Source organism: Dendrobates tinctorius, unplaced genomic scaffold (genome assembly GCF_039654945.1).
Source record: "Dendrobates tinctorius isolate UK_male_01 unplaced genomic scaffold, ASM3965494v1 ptg000129l, whole genome shotgun sequence".
Classification (NCBI taxonomy): domain Eukaryota; kingdom Metazoa; phylum Chordata; class Amphibia; order Anura; family Dendrobatidae; genus Dendrobates; species Dendrobates tinctorius.
The window spans coordinates 27,561,454-27,577,503 of NW_027361797.1; the positions used below are offsets into that span (position 1 = coordinate 27,561,454).

Below are 16,050 nucleotides of genomic sequence, written 5' to 3' on the forward strand. Positions count from 1 at the left end.
TCACCACGCAAGACACCATTGCTGAACAAAAAGCATGTTCAAGTGCATTTAACTTGTGCTCAGCAACATTTAGACAAGCCTGTGTAATACTGGAAAAATATAGTCTTGGCAGATGAGGCCAAAATTCAATTCTTTGGATGCCAGCATACATCACTGGAAAACTTCATACAATTGAAGGAAGGAGGAATGGACAAATGTACTGAGACGTTCTTGATAAAAATCTGCTGCCAGCTACCAGAATGATGAAGATGCAATTAGGGTGGACAGTTCAGCAAGACAATGATCCAACACACAGCCAAGGAAACACTCAATTGGTTTCAAGGAAAGAAAATAAAGCAGCTAGAATAGCCCAGCCAATCACCTGAATCAAATAGAAAATTTATGGTAGGAACTAAAGCTTAGAGTTTATAGAAAGAGCCCATGGGACCTTCAAGATTTTAAGAGTGTTTATGTGGAAGAATGGACCAAATCATACCTGAGCAATGCATGCGACTAGTTTCTCTGTACAGGAGGTGTCTTGAAGCACCAACAAAGGCTTTTGTACGAAGTGTTAAATAAATTTCAGTATACGTGCTCAATACTTTTTCCCTGTCATTTCTTATTATTACACATAATTTAATTTATGGACACCTATGGTTTCATTTCTTTGCCTGTGTGGATTGGATGGGTTACTACCAACCTGTGGTCAGAATTTCATGTCATTAACACCTTTTGACATATATATATACTTAGAGAATAGGTGATGCATTCAATACATAATTCACCCGCTGTGCTCAGTTAGTAATTCATAATTTTCTGATGCATTTTTATAGCAGTTGGAACAATAAATTCCAAGCAAAATTACAAATTTCAAGGTGTAATCCAGGACTGTTTAATTTTTTTACCATGGGCCGCAGAACTAACTGGCAGGTTGTTGTGTCTATCACCGATCTATACCAGCACAGAGCAATCACAGACTGCTCCTACTGGCGATTGAGCAGCTTCTCTTATGCTCCGCTCTGTTGACGGAGTGTGATTACCGACCTCATGCTAATTGACAGCTGACTCCCTACTGCCTAACTGCGGGGAGCCAGCTGTCAATCAGCATGTCATCATCACGCCCCGTCAACAGAGCAATCTGGTAGAAGAAGAGCTGCTGCGTTGATGTGGAACAGCTAAATCATCGGCAGGAGCAGTTGTTGACTGTGTTGAGCCAGCCTTGAGGAGAACAGGCTTGTAGTTGTCTCAGAAGAGCCATATGTGCATGTTAGTTTTTTGGCCAATAGTAAAAAAAAAATACTAGTCCTGGAATATCTATTTAAAGAAAACTGTTCATATTAATATTAGAGTCCTAGTGTGGACAACGTGGAGCAGGAAAAGCTCAGCAGATTGATAGATAGCTTTGTAGGTTAAAGATTCAGTATAAATTGTTTTTATTGTAGAGTGGTTCTACTTACTGACTGACCTGACTGATAACTATACAATCTCTATTTAGAACCACCTATGGTGACATAAAGGTTTAATACAATTTATTTTCTATGGCTTTTATTCTATTTGGTCTATCATTTTTGTATAAATGCAAACAAAATCCCTGTTTGACAAAAAACTTCTCTGATAAGTCAGTTGAATCGTAGCATCCGTAAGATCTTTGCAGTAATATATTTCTCTATATTGCTTTCTAAAAAATTTTGAATTGCAACCCTTGCTTGTGCAACTCATGCTTTCAGTGGACAGTATAAGCTTTGTTCCACTTCGCATGGGTTGTTGGAACAGGTGACATGCCTAGAGGACATTGCTTACAAAGTGTATTTGATATCGTTTTGAGCTGGCATGCTTTCATGGTCTGCGTAATGCATATGAATGAGCCTAGTCAATTTTAATAGATGCGTGGGAATAAACTATATATGCCACATTATTGTAATTAAAGCAGCTGAACTACAAATAGAGATTACGTTTATCTATTAGATCATGCTAAAATAATATTCTAGTACCCTTAAAAATAAATGCACCTATGTCTAAATATTGCTGTTACAAATATAGTTACCAAGATAGTGCCCCTACTGGTGTTCCTTTGATTCTTTCCCAGAATGTCCACCTAATATATCCAAGGTCGGAGGCCACATATGTCCAGTAGCTCATTCCGACCACTTGAACATGAGCGTCCGAGTGATTCCTTCTGTTGTACAAACCAGCCAATCTGAATGGCATGAGAGAAACATTGTTTTCTTATCTAAACAGGCAGGTACTCACTGGGGATGAAATTCAGCCCTGGCATTTGAAATCACACAGGCCCATGCTATCCCCATCCCCAAGAACCAGATGGAATATATTACTAATATTACCCTGCATGGAGTAAAGCAAGATTTCTAATGATACCTCCATCACAACTCTTAACAGTATGGGTGTTTAGCGAACACCGATTCTGTTAACCACATAGCAGACAAGGCGGCCCAACGACCAGACAGGCCCTTCTGGCATTTGCCAGAATTGTCAGATGGCCGGTACGGTCCTGCGCACAGGACACAGTGGGAACAGAGGAGGGGCTCCTGTTATGAATGAGTCGCTGAGGAGGAAAAAACAAAAAGCAAGCTAAGCCCAGAAAACCGGAGAGGTTGGTAACTAGCGGATTGCAGACCCCTGATCCTATCCACACAACTAGCAGTAGCCTTGGAGCGTGCCTACTGTGGTCCTAGATGCCTCGTCACGGCCAGAGAACTAAATAAGCCTAAAGAAAGAAAGGGAAAATCTAAACTGCCCCAGAGCAGACCCCACAGCAATAGACAGCCCCCAACATGTATTGTCGGTGAAACAAGATGAAAACACAAACACAGATAGAAAGATAGGCTGAGCAAACGATGGGGCCCTCACTAACTAGAAAGGACAGGAAAGAAAAGCTGCTGTCTGCAATCACGCAAAAAACCCTGCCAAAAAATATCCAACACGTCTGATAGAAAAAGGCCCTGAAGTCGCTAGACTTCAGTTCCCTATATCAGCACTCAGGTATATTCTGAAGACAAAGCAAAAGAGATCAACTGATCAGAGACAAAATGGGGATTCATCCCAGTCCCAGCCAGGGCTGGCTGAACACAAAAACTAAGTAAACCAGACAAAAACTCATATGAACAATAGCAGAGAAAACTTAGCTTTAAGAAGGCAGGAGCCAAACTGGAAACCAGAAGCCACAGTCAGGAGAAATCACCAGCAAGAAACTAGGGAGTCGGCTGCCTTAAATCCAATCAGAAACTCCTGATGTCCAATCACAGTCCTCTTCCTCAGGTGGCCAGTCTCTGCCATTTAGATCAACTTCATTACCTCCCTTCACCAACAGAGGGAGTCCAGATAGAGAACTCACTACTCCTCTGTCACACAGCCAGCTCCATAACCCTCACCAGAAGCCAGAGGCAAACCCGAAAATGAGCTCACAACAGGCTCCATAATACATATAAAAACAGTTTCTAGACACAAGAATATTTTTTTTAAATGATGTCAATTGAAATATTGCCCTCGTGTATTATAAATACTTAATTTTGAATCAAAAAGACCTCAAGTGTTATGCAGAAATATTTTCCATGGAAACTTTGAGATTGTGTTTTATTAACAGTTGCGATCACGCAATAAATAGAGTAGTTCCTAATATTCCTACTAGATATGCCCCCATTTTGGTTACCGTAGTTGGCACTACAATGTATCACCTAGATCACTCAGAGCACAGCTGTCAATGCGCTGGTACTCGAATAACATTGCTCTACAGCTAAATTCATCATTGACTATGCACCTGTTTTTTTGTCTAGTTTTGTGTGCTTTGCGCCTTTTTTATGTTTGCACCCTATTCATTATTTTATACATGCTCACCTGCATATTTTTTCCACTTTGCAGATTACCCCATGCGCAGGGCATTGCAGTAGCTTAGTTATCCACGGTTACTGCCACTCACATAGTGACTACTACAGTGAGTGGTTATAACCATGGGTACCTAAGTTATTGCAATGCCCTACTACATTTCTAATTGGACGTATTTGCTATTATTATAACACCTACTATCTATTGGGGTAGGATCTTGGAGATGAGAATACCATTTAAATGCTTTTGTTAGAAAAAATATAACATAACTAATTATGTAAATGTGTAAAGTTCTTTTTTGAATGTTTAGTTCAATGGATCAATAACTGGGATCAGGTGGCAACGATTAGCTTTTTGGGGCAGACTGGATCATGCGTTATGGTTGTACGTATACCACATCCCTTTTATAATTTCCCATCCATCAGTTTAACCTAACGGACGCATCACTTTTCAACTGTATTAACTACATAACTGTAACCAATGTATCATCCAAATTAAAGGAATCATCAAGCGAAATACACGACACACCAAGGGGGTCACAAATCTATGCTACATCATGAGTGACGTACGCTTTTTAACCCATTTGTTTTCTATTGTTTAAGCCTTCCTGCATTCTGATTGAAGGAACTTATAGTTGTTTTTTGGGACTTTTATGTTTATCCTCGTTGAAACTGCATGATTTGCACAGGAGAACGCTGTAGAATTTAGTCCTGATTCTTGCTATCGTACTCAGGCCACAAATCAGTGTTCTTTATGCAAATTGAAGCTATTACAAGGCAGTTTGTAAATGGTGTATATATTATTAGGGTTCTTTTTGTACGCAGATATTCTCAGAATCACCTGAATGTATGGATAAATCTAGTTGTGAGTATATAAGTTTTTATACCCCTTATCTATGTTTACTGAAACTTATGTTTTCTATCCTGTATAAGCAATTGATTGAACTACAGTAAACTTTCTGTGATTGCTACAATTGAAACATGTTTGGCATCACCTGACATCCTATAGGAAAACCCACTGAAATACTATGTCTTGCTAATTACCTGGCTGCTTTTTTTTTTTTTTTTTCAAAAAAACTGAGTACTCATTCCCTCTAGGTCAAAAATGTTCTGGGGTAACACTTATTAATTAAAAAATATACTCTGAGATGATATCTCTATGGAAAACCAGTGACTTGGTTCCAATTGGTATTCTAAAGAAATATAAGTAATACAGATAAAGCAAGTGTAGGTTACTATAGGTGAAGAACAGTACATGAAGTGCGGGTAGAGAACAGCCTAATATATGCTGTATGGGTGGACAACTGCACAGTACATATAGTACAGGTAGAGAGCAGCATAGTATATGTACTACAAATGAATAACAGTACAGTACATTGACTATGGATTGAGAACTTTACAGTACATGTTGTACAGATATAGAAAAGTACAGTATATGTAGTACATTTATAGAACAGTACAGTACATGTAGCACAGATATAGAACAGTACAGTATATGTAGTATATTTATAGAACAGTACAGTACATGTAGCACAGATATAGAACAGTACAGTATATGTAGTATATTTACAGAACAGTACAGTACATGTAGCACAGATATAGAACAGTACAGTATATGTAGTACATTTATAGAACAGTACAGTACATGTAGCACAGATATAGAACAGTACAGTATATGTAGTACATTTATAGAACAGTACAGTACATGTAGCACAGATATAGAACAGTACAGTATATGTAGTACATTTATAGAACAGTACAGTACATGTAGCACAGATATAGAACAGTACAGTATATGTAGTACATTTATAGAACAGTACAGTACATTTAGTACAGATATAGAACAGTACAGTATATGTAGTACATTTATAGAACAGTACAGTACATGTAGCACAGATATAGAATAGTACAGTATATGTAGTACATTTATAGAACAGTACAGTACATGTAGCACAGATATAGAACAGTACAGTATATGTAGTACATTTATAGAACAGTACAGTACATGTAGCACAGATATAGAACAGTACAGTATATGTAGTACATTTATAGAACAATACAGTACATGTAGCACAGATATAGAACAGTACAGTATATGTAGTACATTTATAGAACAGTACAGTACATGTAGCACAGATATAGAACAGTACAGTATATGTAGTACATTTATAGAACAGTACAGTACATGTAGCACAGATATAGAACAGTACAGTATATGTAGTACATTTATAGAACAATACAGTACATGTAGCACAGATATAGAACAGTACAGTATATGTAGTACATTTATAGAACAGTACAGTACATGTAGCACAGATATAGAACAGTACAGTATATGTAGTACATTTATAGAACAGTACAGTACATGTAGCACAGATATAGAACAGTACAGTATATGTAGTACATTTATAGAACAGTACAGTACATGTAGCACAGATATAGAACAGTACAGTATATGTAGTACATTTATAGAACAGTACAGTACATGTAGCACAGATATAGAACAGTACAGTATATGTAGTACATTTATAGAACAGTACAGTACATTTAGTACAGATATAGGACAGTACAGTATATGTAGTACAGGTAGAATTCAGTAAAATAGATGTAAGGAGCAGTACAGTATACATCTTGTACTATAGGTAGAGAGCTATTTATTACATGTACTGTAGTTCATGAAGATAGCAATGCAAATAGCAATACAGTATAGATAGATAGCAGTAAGGCAGATGTAGTGCTGCCTTTTTGCACCACAAGATATGTAATCCAGATGAAAGGGAACCTGCCACTTGATTCATGCTGCCCAAAGTGTGGGCAACATAAAATAGAAACTGACTGTATGATTGCAGCCAGTTATATTTTTCTCTATAATGCAAGAGCATATGCTTTAAAGCTTCACTCCCATCAAAATGATTATCCTCTTTACATATTGCAGTCATCATATTATATAGCACCGTCTACTTACATTTGCTTATTTTGCCTTTCTACCCTGATAATTCTTCTCATTTTTATTAGCTCTATGCAATTATGTGATTAAAAATTGACTAGCTGAATCCTTCTAAGTGCTATGTAGAAACAGGAAGTCTCTTTTCCCTACATGAGTCATCATTTGAACTACAATTCAACATCACTGCAAAAGTCTCTGCCAAAGGGGAGGAGTAAAGCAGTTGAGCCAGGAGTCGAAGAAGGGAATAATTCATGTGGAGAAAAGACTTCCTGTTTCTACATAGAACAGAGAAACGAGAAGAATTGACTGGGTAGAAAGGCAAAATGAGCAGTTGTAAGTGCACAATGCTGTATAATATGATGACTGCCATATATTAAGAGGATGAAAACTTTGATGGGAGGAGGAGGAGGGCTTATTTAAAGATCCAGCTGGCGACCATGTGCACAGAGGAGACTAGTCGACGCAACTCCTGGCCGGACTCTCGTGTGTACATAGGCTGGGAAAATCTGGCCGGGGCAGTGATGGACTGTTCTGGTCTCTGTCTATAATCCCCAACCGGATCTTTAAAGTTCTTTTTTCCTTGAAAGATGAGAACGTTTCAGAAAAAAAATATGCCTGGCTTCAATCATGCAGCCGGGATCAAATTCAAGATACCTATAGTTTGGGAAGCAAGAATCACGTGAAACGTTCCCTTTACAAGGTTACAGTGCGTACAAAACGGGCAACACAGTCTCTAAAATGAGAAATTGTCTTCGCTTTCCTATTACCTTACGTGAACCAGATAATGAAACATTCAGCAGGAATAATCAATAAATTCCACAACGACAAACCAATACTAAGAGCCCCGGCAGTCACTTTACCTTGGAAACAGTCTTTTAAGTATAGATAATTACAGTATTTTCTGCTTCCATTTGCAGGTACAAATTGTGGGATGTAGACGAGGGGAATATTTCCACTTGTTAATTGCTTTGATTATTCGATGTTTACAGCCTCCCTTCTAAAAGAACCCGGAACATTTTGGCTGTTTGAAAAGAATAAAGCTCCAAGAAAACATGAAAAAGATGTTTCTATTTTCTCACAATCTGCTATGAAACCTCGACTTTAGCAACGGGAGCACCGTTCATCCAAGATGGATAGACTCCTCCTTGTGGATAACCTTAGGAAGGGGGTTGGTACCGCTACTTTTTAAGAACAGAAATTTCTTAATGCTGTTTCAATATTGAAATTGCTTCTCTTTGAATTTGGTGGAGAGAGTTCTTATAATAATACTTTCATGTTTTATTCTCAATAAAAAAAGCTATCCCCAATCTATAAGACAGAGGATAATGTACTGATCGGTGCCGACCGATGGAACCCCCCATACTCCTTAGAGTCCTGAAAGGAGCGAAGTGCGCAATCTTGGCCTCCATCCCATTCAACGTCCGTGACTGCCAAGCGCAGCACTACTAAGGCCTCTATACGGAATGTATCATCCGAAAATTACCTATTATTCAAATGTTTATTGGCATTGTTCATTTTCTATCACAATCTGTATTAACAATAATTATGAAACTTGCAATTATACTGGCCACAGGGGCTATTTTAGATTTACACTTCCTGTTCTCTACAGAAGACTTTTCAGCAGTCTCATTATCAACACAGACAAGATTACAATGACAGGTAACACCTGTATGCACAGTAAATAACACAAGGATCCACCATTCACAGCAGGTGATCCCTCCTTTCACAATAACCTTTGCACATGATCATTAGATGCTTCAATAGATAAAAGCAGGGTCTAGTTCAGTCTATTGCTGCTAATGTACAAGCAAATTTTCTCAAAGAATTGAAAATATGAGTCTAGAATATGCCCAGGGCTCAGTGTGAAATATGGGAGATTTCTATTTTATTTTATTTTATTTCTGCTTGTTATTTTAACAATTAAAAAAAAATAATAACTTTTTTTTAATTTATTGAACATGAAAATCTGATTTAAACAATATATAATTTTCTGATTGCACATCCGCTTTATTGTTACGGTATGTCATGAGATCTGAATTATTTAGAAACTGTGATTCTTAGCAATAGTTAAAGGGAACCTGTCACTTGAAAAGAAGTTATTAAACTGCAGATGTGGGGTTAATCTGCAGGTTAATAGTGTTCTGAACCTGCCTGTTGCCGGTACTTAGACCCCCACTGCCAGGAGAAAATATACTTTATTCCTCCCCGCAACGTTTTTTGTCAAGTAACAGGGGTGGCGCTTGTGCCGGTTCAGTCACCGCTCTATGCATAGAGCGCGGGTGTAACTGCGCCCCCATACTGCCTGACAACCGGTCATAATGATGAGCCAGTGTCAGTCAGTGCCAGGGTGCGGTTACAGCCGCCGCTCTCTACACACAGAGTGCTAACTGAACCAGTGCTGGCGCCAACCTCGTGACTGAAATCTGAATGCTATCAGGAGGAATAAAGCTAGTTGCCTCTCAGCAGCAGAGATCTACGTACAGGTGCCGGGCAGGTTTAGAAATGCTATAACCTGAAGATTAACCCCATATCTGCAGGTAAGGCTAGTTTCACACTAGCGTTTTGAAGCGCAGCGACGGCCTGCGCACGGTCGCCGCTAAGCCCCGCCCCCTGCCGCGCCCCACCGGTAGCTCCGCCCACCGGCGCATGACGCTGCATGCGCCCTGCGTCCCCTATCTTTATCACAGGGGGCGCAAGCCGTGCGCAGTATGCGTTTGGTGGCGCATGCGCCTTTTTGACGGTGCGCCGACGCAACCAAACTGCAGCAGGTTGCGTTTGGCGCAGGTCGGCGCACCGTCAAAGGACGCATGCGCCGCCAAACGCATACTGCGCACGGCCTGCGCCCCCAGTGATAAAGATAGGGGACGCAGGGCACATGCAGCGTCATGCGCCGGTGGGCGGAGCTACCGGCGGGGGCGCAGCAGGGGCGGGGCTTAGCGGCGGCCTTGCGCAGGCCGTCGCTGCGCTTCAAAACGCTAGTGTGAAACTAGCCTAAATAGAGTTTTTTCACGTGACAGGTTCCCTTTAAAGAGAATCTGTCACCAGGTTTTTGCCACCTCACAGCAGCATAATGTAGGGAAAGAGACCCGGATTCCAGCATTGTGTCACTTAGTTTACTTTGTGCAGCAGTTGTGATACAACCAGAGTTTTTAGACATTGCATATAGCAGGGCTCAAAAGCTTAACCTGCCTACACGGCTGATTAGCAGCTATCTGTCTACACTGTATACTGACAGTAAGCCGATAATCAGTGTAGGGAGCTGGGTTGGACTAGCAGGCACAAGGCCAGTAGTCTAATAATTATATTTTCCTGCTGATAAAACATTCATTGTACTGAAAAACAGCACACAGTCTAATAAGTGACACATTGCACAAGTGCACACCCAGACCTAGTGCTTGGAGAATCCACCCCACCAGGTGAGCCGTACACCGTGATTGACAGTTGGTATGATGCATTTGTACCCATATGCTGCCTTTGGTTTACAACAAATAAGGTAAAGGGTATTATGGTCAAAAATATCCAGTATGACCTCATCTGTCTGAAGGATATAATTCCAAAAGTCTTGTGGTTTGTTCAGATGCATCTTGCAAACTTCAGCCATGCTGCCATGTTAATTTTAGAAAGAAGAGGCTTTCTCCTGCCAACCCTATCAAACAAGCTCTTCTTGTTTAGTATTTTTCTAATTGTACTGCCATGAATATGAACATTTAGCATGCTGAGGCCTTTAGAGTTTGAGCTGTAGCTCTTGAGTTTTTTGCATTTCATAGTCTGACCTTGGGGCGAATTTGCGGGGACCTCCACTCCTGGGAAAAATGTCAACTGTCGTGAATGTTTTCCACTTGGAAATAATTTTTCCCACTGCAGAAGGATGAACTCCAAACTGTTTGAAAATAGCTTTATAATCCTTCCCAGACTGATGGACAGCAACAATTACTTTTTTAAAATCATTGTTGATGTATTTTCTCTATTGCATTTTATTAAGACAAACCCAAATGCTCCAGACCAGCAAACTGCCAAAACTTCTGCCTTTATAGAGGGGGTCACACATGCTGATTAGCAATAAATCAAGGGCATTTTATTACAAGTGCCTGACACTTATACACTTAATTCTTATAGCGGCAGGAATAAAAAATTGTTGCTATTCATCTAAGATTGTATTTACCTAACTTTAACATTTTCTAAGGATCAGTTGTTTATTATGTCCTGATTAGAGATGAGCAAACCCGAACTGTAACGTTCAAGGTTCGTACCGGATATCTAGTGTCCGATGCTGAACTCTGAACAAAGACTTCTTCTAGTGTTCAGAGTTCTGGGAGCGAGAGAGAGAGATTTTCCAAAGTTTGGGCTCCCATTGATTTCTATGGGGTTTGGGTTCAGGTTCAAGTTTGGGTAGAGTTCTAGTATGCGAACCAAACTTTGGACTAGAGTTCGGTCAAACCAAATGAGCCCGAACTTTCACTGGTCTTCTCATCCCTAGTCCTGATACATAAAGTCACACAATTCCAAGAGAGATTTTCCAAAGTTCAGGTTTCAATTGATTTCTTTGGGGTTTGTGTTCAAGCTCAGGTAGAGTTCTGGTACCCAAACCAAATTTTGGAGTAGAACTCAGTCAAACCCAATGAACCTGAACTTTCACTGGCCCTCTCATCCCTATTCCTGATAAATAAAATCACACAATTCCAAGAGACATCTTCCAAAGTTTGGGTTCCCATTGATTTCTATGAGGTTTGTGTTCAGGTTCAAGTTCGGGTAGAGTTCTGGTTCCCAAACCAAACTTTGGACTAGAGTTCAGTCAAACCCAATGAGCCTGTGCTTTCACTGGTCCACTGATCCCTAGTCACGATACATAAAATCACACAATTCCAAGAGACATTTTACAAAGTTTGGGTTCCCATTGATTTCTTTGGGGCTTGTGTTCAGGTTCAAATTCGGGTAGAGTTCTGGTTCCCAAACCAAACTTTGGACTAGAGTTCAGTCAAACCCAATGAGCCTGAACTTTCACTGGTCCACTCATCCTTAGTCACGATACATAAAATCACACAATTCCAAGAGGATTCACTAAGATTTTCTCATGAGAGTGGATTTCTAATATCCCTCCATACCATAAAATTCTTTAGCTTTTGCGCCATGCAAAATATAGCAATTTTTGGGAGGCTTAACTGTGGATTGTTAACATTGCTTTAAAAGAAATAGAAGAAAAATAGAGATATAGATTTAGAATACTTTGAACAGATATATATTTTGCATGGCACTGTCTGAATATTCTGGCATCAGTTCAAGGATATTATGAAGATATTCGCTAAGAATTTTTCCGAAATGTAACACATATTTCAGGCATTGATGGCTGTAACAAGTTTAAGTGAACCGCTACTCACCAACTGCTTTCAGAGAGGCATATTTGTTAAGCTCCTTTCCAGGAGGCTGCTGCTCATATGGATTTGAAATCTGTCCCATGGTTGGAAAGGAATGTGGATGTGCCATCTGTGGAAGGTGTGGGGATGTTGGAACATTATTCATTTTTGAAGTATCTGCAGAGAAAAAGAAATGGTATTAATTAGAGAGCCGACATCCTGCAACTTTAGGGATATGACGAACAGTGTTCTATACTCATATAGGGGGGAAAAAAATTAAATGTAAAAATAAATTAAATATTTGCATTAAACTGTGAGAAATCTCAATTTTAGGAATAATATTTAGTAAACTGGAGAGTAAGACACTCGGGACAGATTTCTATTGATCATTCTGGCCCCATTGTCAAGGGGTTTCTACAACTATATATTCATATTTCGCCTCCCATTAGTCATGGTTTATAAAAACATCAGTTCAAATAAGATGTCCCACAAATAACATTTATCTTCTTTCCACAGGGTAAGTGATAAATATAAGATCACGGGGAATCCCTCATTAATCTGATACCCCATTTAAAGGTCCCATGGATTTTGAGTGAAAAATTGGTGCACATGCATCACCATTGCTCTACGTGAACAGAGAACATAGAAGCACTATATTTGTGGACCGTGAGGGACCGAGAAGTGGGAACTGTGGAAGTCCCAGATGTGGGACCACCATATTAGTATACATTTGTCAACTATCCAGTGGACAGATGATAAACATTAGAAAACAACGATTGGTTCTAAATACAAAAACCACTAAAAAGTATAACCCATAAAAATATTTTATTAGAATTTAAATATTTAAAATAATTTATACAGTGCATCAATACTACTGGGCATTATACAAAGTGAGGGGAACACACGCCTCCTGATGATGCTTTAATACGAAACGTGCGTTGGGGTGGTGGAGACCTGTCTCATCATTTAAATATATGTAAGTGTTGCCATCCTGCTTGTTTTTACTATTTATGCCTATTATATGTGGAAAAGTGATATTTAGATTTTTATGATATGTAGTTGTTGGCTATAACTTGCTAGATTAGGCTTAAAAACACTACTGAATACTATGCATGATGTTGGTCCCCTCAATTCTGACGGCCTCCCATGTCTGTCAAGTGCGATTACCTATGTCTATAACTGGGTTGAAAAAATATTTTTCTATTATATATTATTATATATAGCTGTGTGCACAACTGCCTAAAGTACGGTAATAAAATATAAACATATTTATCCTGTACAGTGAACTCCAAAACAGAAAAAAAAAATTTTCACACCGGAATCGTCATTTTTTGGTTGCTAAAATTCCAACAAAATATAATAAAAGGTATTAAAACATTGTATGTACTACAAAATGGCACCAATAAAAATGTCAGCTCGCCATGCAAAAAAACAACATTTTTCACCAATTCACCCCAACTGAATTTTTTTTTACTAATAGTTTATCTTAACACACTCATATCAATGTGATTCTATGGGGCCGTGCACATGTCTGATTTTTTCATCCGACAGATTTTATCCTGGGAAATATTTACAACATACACGATTTGCACCCGATATTCGGATCGCACTCAGTCATGAAAGTCAATGAGTCCATGGAAAAAAAAATCGAACTGCACTTGGATGACGTCTGAGTGTGGACCGATTTTTACGGACTGGCAGATCAGAGAAGATAGAGACTTTTTTTTCCATTTTCCCATCTGAGAAAATTTGATCACACTCTGAGTTTTATAATCAATATACAGGACTGAAATTCAGCACCCCGGGCACATCCTGCTGGTGATCCTTTAGTGGACAAGTGGCAATAATCCTCAGGAGCCAATCCTGTAGAGAGAGCAGCAGCCTGGACCAATGATGAGACAGGGGCATGTCTCTGACTACCTCAGACTCCCTGTAGACACTGTGACTAGTCTGTAGTCACAGAGCAGAGCTCTGCCCTAGAGGCAGCAGCAGACAGATCTGCGAAAATGAAGTAGCAAGTAATCATCCCCTCTAAGTATTGACCTACAGTTGCTTTACTAAGTGACAGGCTATATGCACAGTGAATAAAGAGAATCTGACTGCCCTTGCAAAACTGCTGACAGCACTGGGTGGATGAACTGGTGAGATATTTCAACATACATCTAGAGTTTTTGCAGCAGCATAAATGAGAAAAGGTTATTTTAATTTGGTGCAGGTTTCTTAAACTGAAGTATTCCTAAATCTCTGCAGTAAGTGCTCTAGAATCCATCTTTTTTTTGCCTATTAGTGACTAGTGTATCACCCAGCCAGCATCACACAACAGCCTGCTCTCAAAAGCAGAGGGGAGTGCTTAAAGGGAATCTGTCAGCAGGTTTTTGCTACTGTATGTAATCTGAGGACAGCATGATATAGGGGTTAAAATACTGAATTCAGCAATGTATCACTTATCAAGCTGTGTGCTGTTGTTTGCTTATAATGAAGGCTTTATCACCAGGACATTATCACTGCTTGGACTACAGCAGCTACAGTAGCACGTCAGACCGACCTAGTCTGACCACGCCCCCTCCTGTGATAAGCAGCTCACTGTCACTATACAGTGTACACAGAAAGCTGCTGTGTGGGCAGGGTTAGGTTTCTCTGCTCTGCCTAATCCTGACCCAGATTCCTTACTGTAAGAGCAATGAGACTATGCAGCTCTCTACCACTTGATGTTGTAATGGTTGATTCATTACAAAAGTTCAAGAAGGGTCTGGATGTCTTTTTTGAAAAATATAATATTACTTGTTACGGGTACTAGATTCTGTGATGGGACGTTGATCCAAGGAACTAGTCTGATTGCCGCATGTGGAGTCAGAAAGTAATTTTTAAACTAATATAGGGCTATTAGTATTTTCCCAACTGGGTTACTGCTTTTTCTAGAGTTACACAAATTAGCCTGACTTCTGGTCGCATAAACTGTAGTCCTGCAGTGATAATCTCCTGCTGATAAAACATTGTTTGTAATGAATCTATAGAATACAGCCTAATAATGATCTCTGGAATAAAGGTCCCGTGCCTTATATGATCCTACTCTCAGATTAAATAGCAAAAACCTGCTGACAGATTCCATTTCAGTCTACTTTCAACCTGAAAAACTATTAAACTATGAAACTGTTTAATCTCCTTCGGAGCAATCATTTCTCTTAGTGCTGAGCTTTGTGTAACCCCGCCCACACCACTGATAGGCAGCTTTGTGTGTAGACTGTGCATAGGCAGAAAGCTGCCAATCAGTGGTGGAGGCGGGGTTATACAGAGCTCATCAATATGGAGGATTGCACGACAGCAGGTTTTACTAGTCCTACGTGCTAGTCTCCCGCTTATAAAACAGCAAGCAGCCCAGTAAGTGACACATTACTGGAACCAGGCTTTCCGTCTCTACATAATTCTGCTCTCAGATTAAGTTTGAAAAACCTGGTGACAATTTTTAAGTTTTCTTATCAGTCCATATTGTCCCCTATTCATTTCCAGAATCAAAGTTTATTTCCTTCTTATGAATTGTTTTCTTCAATTTTGCAGTTTTTCAAAACCAGCAGCATTTTCCTTGATCGTTTACATTGAGATCTAAATGATATTTTCTAGGGCAATTAGCGGTGACTGCATTACTGTTGAACAATTTCCTTGTTTGCTGCCTCCTCGTTCCCAATAAAGCACCGGTGACAGCAGAGGACGCGCAGTGGTTACATTTAACGGAGGCATTGCTTGCATCAAAAAGATTACTGCACAAAAGAGAGGAAACAAACGGTGATATATTACAGCGGAGAAGTGGGAAATTTTACAAAATACCTCTGCTTTGAATTGACAATTAGACAACACCTAAGGTCTTCAGAAGAAAAAAAAAAAGAAGAAAGGCAAAGTAAAAGAAGCAGATAATCACATGTAATTGCATACAAAATGC

The 16,050-nt window shown here is 39.4% G+C and overlaps 1 protein-coding gene across 1 annotated transcript in view; it reads right to left on the reverse strand.

Moving 5' to 3' along the window:
* Positions 1 to 16,050, reverse strand: part of SHISA9 (shisa family member 9) — a 471,441-nt gene that overhangs the window by 44,235 nt on the left and 411,156 nt on the right. Inside the window, exon 3 of the mRNA XM_073542891.1 lies at positions 12,141 to 12,293. Coding sequence (XP_073398992.1) covers positions 12,141 to 12,293 — 153 coding nt within the window. The remainder of the gene's footprint in view (positions 1 to 12,140; positions 12,294 to 16,050) is intronic.